Source organism: Pelobates fuscus, chromosome 5 (assembly GCF_036172605.1).
Source record: "Pelobates fuscus isolate aPelFus1 chromosome 5, aPelFus1.pri, whole genome shotgun sequence".
NCBI classification, from domain to species: Eukaryota; Metazoa; Chordata; class Amphibia; order Anura; family Pelobatidae; genus Pelobates; species Pelobates fuscus.
The window spans coordinates 310,282,254-310,294,837 of record NC_086321.1 but is presented as its reverse complement, the minus strand read 5'-3'; the positions used below and the strand labels follow the sequence as shown (position 1 = coordinate 310,294,837).

At 46.0% G+C, this 12,584-nt stretch overlaps 1 protein-coding gene across 1 annotated transcript in view; it reads left to right on the top strand.

Annotated features, from left to right (window-relative positions):
- The window catches only part of LOC134612222 (uncharacterized), a 460,490-nt gene that overhangs the window by 420,180 nt on the left and 27,726 nt on the right, over positions 1–12,584 (top strand). The window contains exon 4 of the mRNA XM_063456571.1: positions 9,222–9,394. Coding sequence (XP_063312641.1) covers positions 9,222–9,394 — 173 coding nt within the window. The remainder of the gene's footprint in view (positions 1–9,221; positions 9,395–12,584) is intronic.

Sequence of the window (12,584 nt, the reverse complement as noted above, 5' to 3'; positions counted from 1 at the left end):
TGTTCCTCCTACATAGGGTCACTTGGCAGATATGGATTGACACCTGTCCTCAAAGCCCCTGATACACACTGACACAGAGCAGAATAGAGACTGTTCCCTGTCCACAGAGACCATGATACACACTGACACAGAGCAGAGTAGAGACTGTTCCCTGTCCACAGAGACCATGATACACACTGACACAGAGCAGAATAGAGACTGTTCCCTGTCCACAGAGACCATGATGCACACTGACACAGAGCAGAATAGAGACTGTTCCCCCTACATAGGGTCACTTGGCAGATATGGATTGACACCTGTCCTCAAAACCCCTGATACACACTGACACAGAGCAGAATAGAGACTGTTCCCTGTCCACAGAGACCATGATACACACTGACACAGAGCAGAATAGAGACTGTTCCCCCTACATAGGGTCACTTGGCAGATATGTATTGACACCTGTCCTCAAAACCCCTGATACACACTGACACAGAGCAGAATAGAGACTGTTCCCCGTCCACAGAGACCATGATACACACTGACACAGAGCAGAATAGGGACTGTTCCCCCTACATAGGGTCACTTGGCAAGTATGGATTGACACCTGTCCTCAAAGCCCATGATACACACTGGGGGGAGCTACTGTCCTCCCCAACACCTGCGCGGTGGGTGGGGGCATAAATCACAATGGGGGGACCTACTGTCCTCCCCCCCCTCGGCCCCCACCCCTGCGCGGTGGGTGGGGGCCATAAATCACAATGGGGGGGGCTACTTTCCTCCCCCCGGCCCCCATCCCTGCGCGGTGGGTGGGGGGCATAAATCACAATGGGACGGACCTACTGATAGGAGTGGAGTATTGTTCATATCAGTTTAATACCTTCCGCGTCTCCTATCAGTGGACGTGTATATGGCAGCCATTTTAGGAACCGCACACCTGGGACCCGAGCAAGGTCACCTCGTTCAAGCTGCTCTGGTTCCTTGATGAGCCAGCTGCCCGCGAGTTAACATGTCCCGTGGAGAAGCACTCTGTCCTGTAAAGCCTCACCACAAAAAATTTAAATAAATAACAGCACTCGGAGTGGTGAGTTTAGTAAATGTTCATATCAGTTTAATACCTTCCGCATCTCCTATCAGTGGACATGTATATGGCAGCCATTTTAGGAACCGCACACCTGGGACCCGAGCAAGGTCACCTCTTTCAACAGGCGACATGATTTGGCCCTGGAAAACTATCCTGGATATTCTATCCAATTTCTATGGATATGGCATTGAATTATGTAATAGGGAGATGGAAGAAGATGCTTGGTCGGTCCTCTTACTTTAAATTTGGGGCACTGCGCGGGCAAGCTAATGTGCCACCAGATAGGAGTGGTGAGTTTAGTATTGTTCATATCAGTTTAATACCTTCTGCGTCTCCTATCAGTGGACGTGTATATGGCAGCGATTTTTAATTGTGGAATCACCTCCCCTTTTTAGGCCAAGGTGGGAAGATGCTTGGACCACTGGTATATTGGTGCCATCTTGGAGGATTTCAGTCAATTGGTTGGAGCCGGGGGTGGGCTGAACTTCACTGGTGGTAAAGTGACCCATAGTAATTTTTCCCCTTTTAGAAAATGAGGGTGGTGAATTGTATGACTTAATTTACTTTAAAATATAGAGACGGCTACAGTTCTGCGTCTGTTTATTCAGTGTTTTTTGAGTGGTGGTGCTAATGTAACTTGTGAGTTTGCATGTTTCCTCCATCTGCAGTTTTGCCTCATTGACTTGGGTCAGATTACCATACACACCAGTTTTCTAGAATCGAACAAGGGTTTTTTTTTTTGTTTTTTTTGCGTGGGATCTCCTTCTCTAAAACATGGTTAATCCTGAAATCCTTGGCTTTAATTAGCCATTTGTACCCTGCTTGTGATTTATTTTTTCACTAATTTTTACTAAAGGTATTACAACATTTTGTCAAATACATCTCTTCTGGAAGGATATCCTGCTGCAAAGCAATCTGATGTTATTATAACATTCAACAGGTTTTTAAATGCAAGCTATTGGGACACCGTTCAAGCTGCTCGTTAAAGCTGCTCTGGTTCCTTGATGAGCCAGCTGCCCGCGAGTTAACATGTCCCGTGGAGAAACACTCTGTCCTGTAAAGCCTCACCACAAAAAAATTAAATAAATAACAGCACTCGGAGTGGTGAGTTTAGTAAATGTTCATATCAGTTTAATACCTTCCGCGTCTCCTATCAGTGGACGTGTATATGGCAGCCATTTTAGGAACCGCACACCTGGGACCCGAGCAAGGTCACCTCTTTCAACAGGCGACAAGATTTGGTCCTGTAAAACTCCTGCGCGGGCAAGCTAATGTGCCACCAGATAGGAGTGGTGAGTTTAGTATTGTTCATATCAGTTTAATACCTTCCGCGTCTCCTATCAGTGGACGTGTAAATGGCAGCGATTTTTAATTGTGGAATCACCTCCCCTTTTTAGGCCAAGTTGGGAAGATGCTTAGACCACTGGTATATTGGTGCCATCTTGGAGGATTTTTTTTTGGTTTGGTTTTTGAAGCCACAGTGCTGCACCAGTGGGCCTAAAAATTAGGCATGTACACATGCCTGAAAAATTTGGTATTGTTGCAGCCGCTGCTGTAGCAGCGGCCAGAAAAATTGATGTTTGTTTCACAGGCAGAAAGTGCCCTAAAACATGGCGGCTTGAACCCTAGTTGGTGGCGGATAAGTCACGCAAGTCAAACGTCATTCAGAGCTATATTAGGAAAAGGAAGATGGCTATATAGCTAGAAAGGTCCAGCTCTGGAGCCAAGGCAAGGACTAAATGGGCAACAACTAAAGGGCTTACCCCAACGCAATAAGTATTAGAAAATAGAATAAATCCCAAGAATTGAGGTGTTCGGAGAGGAAAGCAAAATCCATCTACCAGAACACACTCGACTGAGGGTGTGCCCACAATAGGGTATTCACTCCCTTGGTGTGCAGAGTACTAGATGTACAGAGTAAGGAAAATAATAAATCTTTAATAGAAAAACGTACAGAGACTAAAAAAAAATCATGGGGTATAGGAGTGGGGGTTGGTCCATATGGCTGTACTGACGATGGGGGGGTACTGGACAGATCACTGTAGAGAGTACTGTACCACAACCCCTAGAGGCTATTTGCTCATACTAGCATACGGTAAAAGAGTATCTACCTAAATGTATAAAGCACCAGAACACGGATCAACCCTATAGTGTCAGAGTGTCTGCATAAAATGTAGCCCAACTGTATATTCTGGGGGGGATACCCCAGACCCCAGGGTGTCCTTCCCTGGAGTATATGGTAAACCGTGGGGATGCTGACTGCACTGGTGAGATAAATCGGGTCAAAGGCATACAGTGTGGGGGAAAAACAATGAAGTCATAATAGAATTGGAAAACTTCCCCCTGTATGTAAAGATACCCAAGTAGGTCGATTTAACTGAGTAGTAGTCAGCCCCAAATTACAAAGGTAGTGGATTGCTTATACAAAAATAATGTAGACAAAGTAGCTGGGACGATCTGTTAGTGCTTATTGATAGAACGCTAAGGTCCCAGAGTAGTGCTATTAGGGAAAGATACAAAGTTACAATAGTATGAAGTTGCTAGTTTGTGAGCTTTCCCCAGAGACACAGGAGCTGCCCCTGTCTCTCAGATGCAGGGAATGTCTCCCATCCAGCCAGGACTCAGATGCCCACTTATTCCCAACCCCTGGTATTGTAAAAACAAAACAAAATACGAGCGCAGCCTAAGTCTAGGTATTGGTAGAAAAGTGGATGCCTAACTAGGCTGGAAAACTTCGCGAAATAAAAGTGGAAATCAAAAGTTCTATCCCAGCCTAAGTCTAGCTTCTAATTCACAAAGTAGCAACCTGACTAAGCTAAGCGTCTTCTCATTCAGAGCTAAAATACAGCAGCGTGTGGACCATTTTTAGCCCAAGGCAGCTCATCTCATCAGGCCTTTTTTAATCAAATGTATCGCCCAGTGTCAGTCCCTTCGGGATCCATCCCTCATTCATCTTAATAAAGGTGAGGTATTCTAGACTTTTTTGACCTAGGCGACTTCTCTTCTCAGTGACAATACCTCCTGCTGCACTGAAGGTCCTTTCTGACAGGACACTTGAAGCGGGGCAGGCCAGAAGTTCTATCGCAAATTGGGATAGCTCAGGCCACAGGTCAATCCAGTAGTCCTGCACACCCAGTAGTCAAGGGGTTCATCGCTCCTCAGAGTGTCGATATCTGCAGTTAAGGCGAGGTAGTCTGCTACCTGTCGGTCGAGTCGCTCTCTGAGGGTGGATCCCGAAGGGCTGTGGCGATGCGTAGGACTTAAAAAGGTCCGCATGTCCTCCATCAACAACACGTCTTTAAAGCGTCCTGTCCTTGCCGGCGTGGTCGTGGGAGGAGGAGGATGACTTCCACCTCTCCCCCTGTTAGATTCCCGTTGTGCTGTGACATCACCCTTATATGCTGTGTAAAGCATACTTTTTAATTTATTTTGCAAATGCTGCATCCTTTCCGACTTGTTGTAATTCGGTAACATTTCCGCCACTTTCTGCTTATACCGGTGGTCTAGTAGCGTGGACACCCAGTACAGGTCGTTCTCCTTCAGCCTTTTATACGAGGGTCCCTCAACAGGCAGGACAGCATGAAAGACCCCATTTGCACAAGGTTGGATGCCGAGCTACTCATTTCCCGTTCCTCCTCCTCACTGATGTCATTGAAGGTATGTTCTTCCCCCCAGCCACGTACAACACCACGGGTACCAGATAGGTGACAACGAGCACCCTGGGATGTCTGTTGTTTGGTCTTGCTCCTCCTCCTCCTCCTCAAAGCTACATTCCTCCTCTGACTCCTCTTCCTCACAATCCTCTTCCAGCGTTGCCGCAGGTCCAGCAATCGATGCTGATAAGGCTGTTTCTGGTGGTGATGGTGACCACAACTCTTCCTCTTCCTCTTCACGCTCATCTACAGCCTGATCCAGCACTCTTCGCAGGGCACGCTCCAGGAAGAAAACAAATGGTATGATGTCGCTGATGGTGCCTTCGTTGCGACTGACTAGGTTTGTCACCTCCTCAAAAGGACGCATGAGCCTACAGGCATTGCGCATGAGCGTCCAGTAACGTGGCAAAAAAATTCCCAGCTCCCCAGAGGCTATCCTAGCACCCCGGTCATACAAATATTCATTAACAGCTTTTTCTTGTTGGAGCAGGTGGTCGAACATTAGGAGTGTTGAATTCCAACGTGTAGGGCTGTCGCAAATCAAGCGCCTCACTGGCATGTTGTTTCGCCGCTGGATATCGGCAAAGTGAGCCATGGCCGTGTAGGAACGCCTGAAATGGCCACACACCTTCCTGGCCTGCTTCAGGACGTCCTGTAAGCCTATGTACTTATGCACAAAGCGTTGTACGATCAGATTACACACATGTGCCATGCACGGCACATGTGTCAACTTGCCCAACTTCAATGCCGCTATCAAATTTTTTCCGTTGTCACACACCACTTTGCCGATATCCAGTTGCTGCGGAGTCAGCCACTTTTCCACCTGTGCGTTCAGGGCGGACAGGAGTGCTTGTCCGGTGTGACTCTCTGCTTTCAAGCAAGTCAAACCCAAGACTGCGTGACACTGCCGTATCCGGGATGTGGAATAGTACCTGGGGAGCTGGGGGGGGTGCCGTTGATGTGGAGCAAGACGCAGCAGCACAAGAGGACTCAGCCGAGGAGGTTATGGAAGAGGATGGAGTAGGAGGAGTAGAGGAGGTGGCAGCAGGACTGCCTGCAATTCGTGGCGGTGTCACCAACTCCTCTGCAATGCCACGCATTCCTTGCTTGTCAGCCGTCAGCAGGTTTACCCAATGCGCAGTGTAGGTGATATACCTGCCCTGACCATGCTTTGCAGACCAGGTATCAGTGGTCAGATGGACCCTTGCCCCAACACTGTGTGCCAGACATGCCATGACTTCCTTTTGCACAATCGAGTACAGGTTGGGGATTGCCTTTTGTGAAAAGAAATTCCGTCCGGGTACCTTCCACTGCGGTGTCCCAATAGCTACAAATGTTTTGAACGCCTCAGACTCAACCAGATTGTATGGTAAAAGCTGGCGGGTTAATAGTTCGGACAAGCCAGCTGTCAGACGCTGGGCAAGGGGGTGACTTGGTGACATTGGCTTCTTACGCTCAAACATGTCCTTGACAGACACATGACTGTGGGCAGATGAGCGGGAACTGCTCAAGGCGGGAGACGGAGTGGCGGATGGTTGAGAGGGGGCAAGGAGGACAGCAGTGGTTGACGTGGCTGAAGATGCTGGACCAGGAGGAGGATGGCGGCTTAGAGTAGGCGTGCTGCTTGTACTCATGTGTTGATCCCATAGGCGTTTGTGATGTGCGATCATGTGCCTACGCAAAGCAGTTGTACCTAGGTGGGTGTTGGACCTCCCACGACTCAGTTTCCTTTGGCACAAGTTGCAAATGGCATCGCTGTTGTCAGAGGCAGACACACAAAAAAAATGCCACACTGCTGAGCTCTGCAATGACGGCATTCTGGTGGTGGACACAGCATGCGTTGATTGGCGTGCTGTCGGGCTGACCCCGGGTGCCGATGCATGCTGTCTGACTGTGCCACTAGCTCCTTGCGACGACCCCCCCCCTGATTCCAACTCGTCTCCTCCTCCTCCTCTCTGTCTCCCCATCTGAACTTTCGCCCTGTTCTTCTTCTTGCCGAGTGGGCACCCACGTGACATCCATGGACGCATCATCATCATCAACCGCTTCGCTTGTATCTGACAACTCAGAAAAGGAAGCAGCAGCGGGTACAACATCATCATCATCACACCGTACCTCCATGTGTTTAATGCTGCCTGCCTGAGACATATCCCTGTTATCTACATCCTCTTGCAATAATGGTTGCGCATCACTCATTTCTTCAAACGTGTGAATAACTCCCCTGACATACCAAGTGAAGCGGCTGTGGTGCTAGTGTTGGTGGTGGCGGCAGGCGGGTGAGTGGTATCTTGAGAGGTGCCTGAAGCTAAGCTGGAGGAGGATGGTACGTCAAGGTTCCGAGCGGAGACTGTACAAGATTGGGTGTCCTGTGTTAGCCAGTCAACTATGTCCTCAGAACTTTTCAAGTTCAGGGTACGTGGCTTCTGAAAACTGGGCATTATTCTAGGGCAAAAGGGAATCACAGCACCACGACCACGACGACCCCTGCGGGTGGCCTGCCTCTGCCTGTCATTTTTTGGGGGATTAGTGGTACTATGCATGCAAGCTACTGTGAGACCAGATATGATTGGCAATGTGAACTGTAACAGTTCTGCAGAGCACACACTGTAGGCTTGACACACCCGCTTGAAGACAAGTAACTGCTATTCAATCTATAACAGTGAAAAAAAATTTTGGTTTTAAAAGCACGCTATAGAGACACCAGATATGATTGGCAATGTGCACTGGAACAGTTCTGGAGAGCACACGCTGAAGGAAGGACTGACAGAGCCGCTTGAAGGACACTGACTGGCTGCTATTAGCTTACACTGGAAACCTTTTTTCTTTGTAAAAGCACGCTAAAGAGACACCAGATATGATTGGCAACTGTCAAAGCACGCTAGCACAGGTCTGCAGAGCACACGCTGAAGGAGGCCTGACACCCAGACGCTTGCAGACAACTAACTGCTCTTCTATTACAGTGAAAAAAATTTGTTTTAAATCTAAAGCTTAAGCTATTGTAAAAACAGATATGAGTGGTGGCACTGGGCAAGAGGGCACCGTATCCACTGTGAACCTCACACAGAAGCTGGCAGGCAGGCAACTGCTCTTCTATTACAGTGGAAACAAAATTTTGGTTTTAAAAGCACGCTATAGAGACACCAGATATGAGTGGCAATGTGCACTTGAACAGTTCTGGAGAGCACACACTGTAGGCCTGACAGAGCCGCTTGAAGGACACTGACTGGCTGCTATTAGCTTACACTGGAAACCTTTTCTCTTTGTAAAAGCACGCTATAGAGACACCAGATATGATTGGCAATGTGCACTTGAACAGTTCTGGAGAGCACACACTGTAGGCCAGACAGAGCCGCTTGACGGACACTGACAGGCTGCTATTAGCTTACACTGGAAACCTTTTTTCTTTGTAAAAGCACGCTAAAGAGCCACCAGATATGATTGGCAACTGTCAAAGTATGCTGGCACAGGTCTGCAGAGCACACGCTGAAGGAGGCCTGACACCCAGACGCTTGCAGACAACTAACTGCTCTTCTATTACAGTGAAAAAAATTATTTCTTTTAAATCTAAAGCTTAACCTATTGTAAAAACCGATATGAGTGGTGGCACTGGGCAAGTGGGCACAGTATCAAATGTGAACCTCACACAGAAGCTGGCAGGCAGGCAACTGCTCTTCTATTACAGTGAAAAAATAATTTTTTTTTTTTAATCCAAAGCTTAACCTATTGTAAAAACAGATATGAGTGGTGGCACTGGGCAAGTGGGCACAGTATCCAATGTGAACCTCACACAGAAGCTGGCAGGCAGGCAACTGCTCTTCTATTACAGTGAAAAAAAAATATTTCTTTTAAATCTAAAGCTTAACCTATTGTAAAAACAGATATGAGTGGTGGCACTGGGCAAGTGGGCACAGTATCCAATGTGAACCTCACACGGAAGCTGGCAGGCAGGCACCTACAATTACATTACACAGAAAAAAAAAAAAAGCAGCCTGATGTTCTAGCCCTATAAAGGGCTTTTTGGGGTGCTGTCCTTACAGCAGAGATCAGATGAGTCCTTCAGGATTGTAGTGGACACTGAATACTCTAGCCTAGCTATCAATTTCCCTATCTAATCAGCAGCAGCTAAACTTTCCCTCCTCTCACTAAGCATGCAGCTTCAGAATGAATCGAAAATGGATGCTGGGAGGGAGGTTGGAGGGTGTGGAAGGGAGGGAGTGCTGCTGATTGGCTGGAATGTGTCTGCTGACCGAGATGCACAGGGTCAAAGTTTGCCCAATGATGACGAATAGGGGGCGGATCGAACTGCGCATGTGTCCGCCCGCCGCGGCGAACGCGAACACGCTAAGTTCGCCGGCGGACAGTTCGGTACATCACTATTCAATATATTTGAATGGATTAATATTAGAATACAATCATCAGCTACATGGGCAAAGTAAGATTTAGTCAAGCCTTGTTTTCTCCAAACAAACAAACAATAACCTCAGAATTCTGAATTTATCTTTTAGCAACCATCGAATAAATCCTACATGTAGAAAATTTCCTGTGAGGTCGGAGATGTATGTTATGATAGGTGAAGATAGCATACATATAATGGAACTGATTTCCCTATGGGTGGAGGCATCTGAAAATAAGCAAGTCTACAGATCTTCCAATCTTACTGTAAAGCTGGATGAACTAGGTAAGTGACACTGTATTTCAATAATTTATTTTAGAAAAATTTGAATTACCATGTTTTGCAAGTATTTAATATCAGCCGACTAATGCTGCTTCCATTAAAACTAATGGGTACTCTTGATTTATTCAATAAATATGCTAACGTGAATTTCAAGTATTTTTGATTAGCATATAGCTCTAGAAATGTATACATTATTAGGTTTCTAGTATAGGCATTGATTCTATATTATTGGCAGAACCTAGCTGAAGATTATTGACTGATTTCTTTAATCAAACAAACTTTGACTGTATTTCATACCAGCCAGAATTCTAGTATATAATCCCCCAAATCCCCCAAAATGGGTTGACTACTCAAGAAAAATCCTACAATAAATTTGCTTCAGAAGTGCATTTAGCCAATACTCTTCACCTGGGTTTTGCCAACAACATAATAAAAAAATATTTTTATAAATAAAACGGAATATCAAGTAGCCAGTGACTGCTCTCTGTAATAAAATAGTAGCTGCCCAGTCACTTTAACATACTGGTACAGGTCACTCCACCCATAGGAGGCAGGTGGGGGCTCTAAATAAATAAACATGTCATTGTCCACAAATTGTCTTCAACTCCCTCATGGTGACTAGGGGTCCCCAAGCCCCTATCCATTCCAAAAAAATAAAAACATACCTACCCGGTTTCCCTAATAATAGTGAAGGGGTCCAATATATCTAATTACCTGTAAATTACCAATAAAAAGCCATACATACCATTAAATGTCTTCTTTCTTTTTAAAATAGTTTTTCTTCAATCCAAAAAAGCCACCTAAAAAAAAAAATCCCTGATGCTACTGTTAAGACAAAAAAGAAACACCAGATCGCAAACATGTAAATAAAAAATGACACCGCAACAATAGTCATCATGAGGCAAATATGGATTATTTTTGTTGCATTTTTTTATTTTTAAATTCGTTTTTTTTGGAATCTGTTTTTCATTTTTTTTTGTGATCTTTTTTTTTTGTGTGTTTGGCTTGAGCAAGTACAAAATTCAATTATACCAGAAGTCTTTCAATAATAAAGTGCGGGGGCAGGGCCAGACCGCCATGCCGAGCGGACGCACAGAGGAATAGCTCCCGACAATTTACCCAGTTATAGCCCTTAAAAACCGGCATAATCCTTACCCAGCAACTGGCAGCTGTGCCACAGCGCAAGAGGTGACCCTGGTCCCGGGGAGAGGCTTGCCGTGAGGTTTTAGTCCCTCGGTGGGGCGATCCCTGTCAAACAAGATGGAGACCGCTCGGGCGGTGAGCGGGGTGGATGGGCGCTGCCCAGCTATCCTGCCCACCAGTGGTACGGCAGAACCCAGAAGCTAGGCGGGCCTGGCCCTGTTCCCCCCCCCCCCTCTGGGGCGGTGGGGGTGATCCCGGTCCCCACCCTGTGACCCACTGGAGTGCCACTAAATTGTCGAGGGTCCGTTCCCAAAATGGCGGAGACCGCATGGCAGGCAACTCTGGCATGGGAGCAGCCAGACGCATCCCCCTCTCCTGATACTACACAGGCGGACTGCAGACCCTGAACGAGCAGGAACCGGCGATTAAGTACCAAGGTACCACAAGCCAGGGAGGCGCAGCACTACTGCCCACAACATCTGAGGGTACTAATCTCACCATGGGACAACGCTTTAAGGCCCTGGATTACCCTACTGTGCCGCTTAACTTACCGCAGAGGGGCAGAAACAAACTACCTGACAACCTAAAGTCACCATGCTGGGACTCCCCCTGTACAAGACAGGCATCAGGCTGGACAGCAAATGCCCCTAGGTGGGAAAAATTGTATCCCTACTCCGACACCTAATGGCTAGTATTTACCACCACAGTCATCACACCGCTCGTCCCACTATGGCAGACCGCACTGCATACAGACGGATCGCCCGGCATGCCGACAAGGACGCTTGACTAGCTGCACTGGCCCAACATGGGGTGGACACTCTACACAGCAAAGCATACTCTCAATGTTAACACTGCTTTTATGTCTTGCTCTTTGTTTTTAAGCTACCCAAACCTTAAAGCTAGCTTCACAAACCGTTTTCTTTTTCGCACGTATTGTTAAGCTTGGACATAAGTCTTACATAGATAACTCATGTACTCGTAACGTTAAGCTTGGTTATATATGTTAAAAATGTGCAAAGACCTCATGCCACTGCCTAAACTGAATGCATATGCAAATGAACGCTGTTGGGGCGTATTGACAATGCTTGTACCTACCTGCACAATGAAAATAAAGAATAAAAAAATAAAATAAATAATGCATCCAGAAATGCATTTCCTTAGTACAATAGACTGAGGAAAGCCAGTATTGCAAAACTAGTCTCTGGAGCACTTTATTACTGAAAGACTTCTGGTATATTTTAATTTTATTTTTTTTTTTTTAATATTGTTATGTTTTACTATAAAATAAAGTACTAGCTTGCTGAATCAAGCTACTATAAGTTCACCTTTTCCAAGAAGGTGGTATAGTCCTTAACGTATACGTATACATAGAGCCATTAGGAGGCACTATTTTGTGAGTATTAAATTGCATACAAAGGTACAACTTATATCTTAAAGCAATATTAGGCCACTGCATATCTCTTTTTCTACTTGAGAGATTGGTTAACTCTTCTAGAATCCTAAAAGAAGGGAGTGGTCGTCTGACAGACCAAAAGGCTAATATTACCTGAGCTACCATTATCTCTGGGAAATGTGAGTATGACTACACAGACACGTTATATTTATTTTCCTAAAATACAAAAGGTTCTGCACTATTCTGTGTTTGCATTGTTTATATTAAAACATATATTTAAGATTGCAATTTGAACATCACAAGAAAGTACAAGATAAGTTGTATTTTTTTCAGACACATAAGCTCTCCATTTAGTGTTTAGAAATAATACAATATAATATCCGTGTAAAAGTGCTATATCGGTGAATAGTGATGTTGCGAACACGAAATTTTCGGTTTGCGAACGGGAACTTCCGCAAACGTTCGCGAACCGGCGAACCGGGCGAACCGCCATTGACTTCAATGGGCAGGTGAATTTTAAAACCCACAGGGACTGTTTCTGGCCACAAAAGTGATGGAAAAGTTGTTTCAAGGGGACTAACACCTTGACTGTGGCATGCCGGAGGGGGATCCATGGCAAAACTCCCATGGAAAATTACACAGTTGATGCAGTCTGGT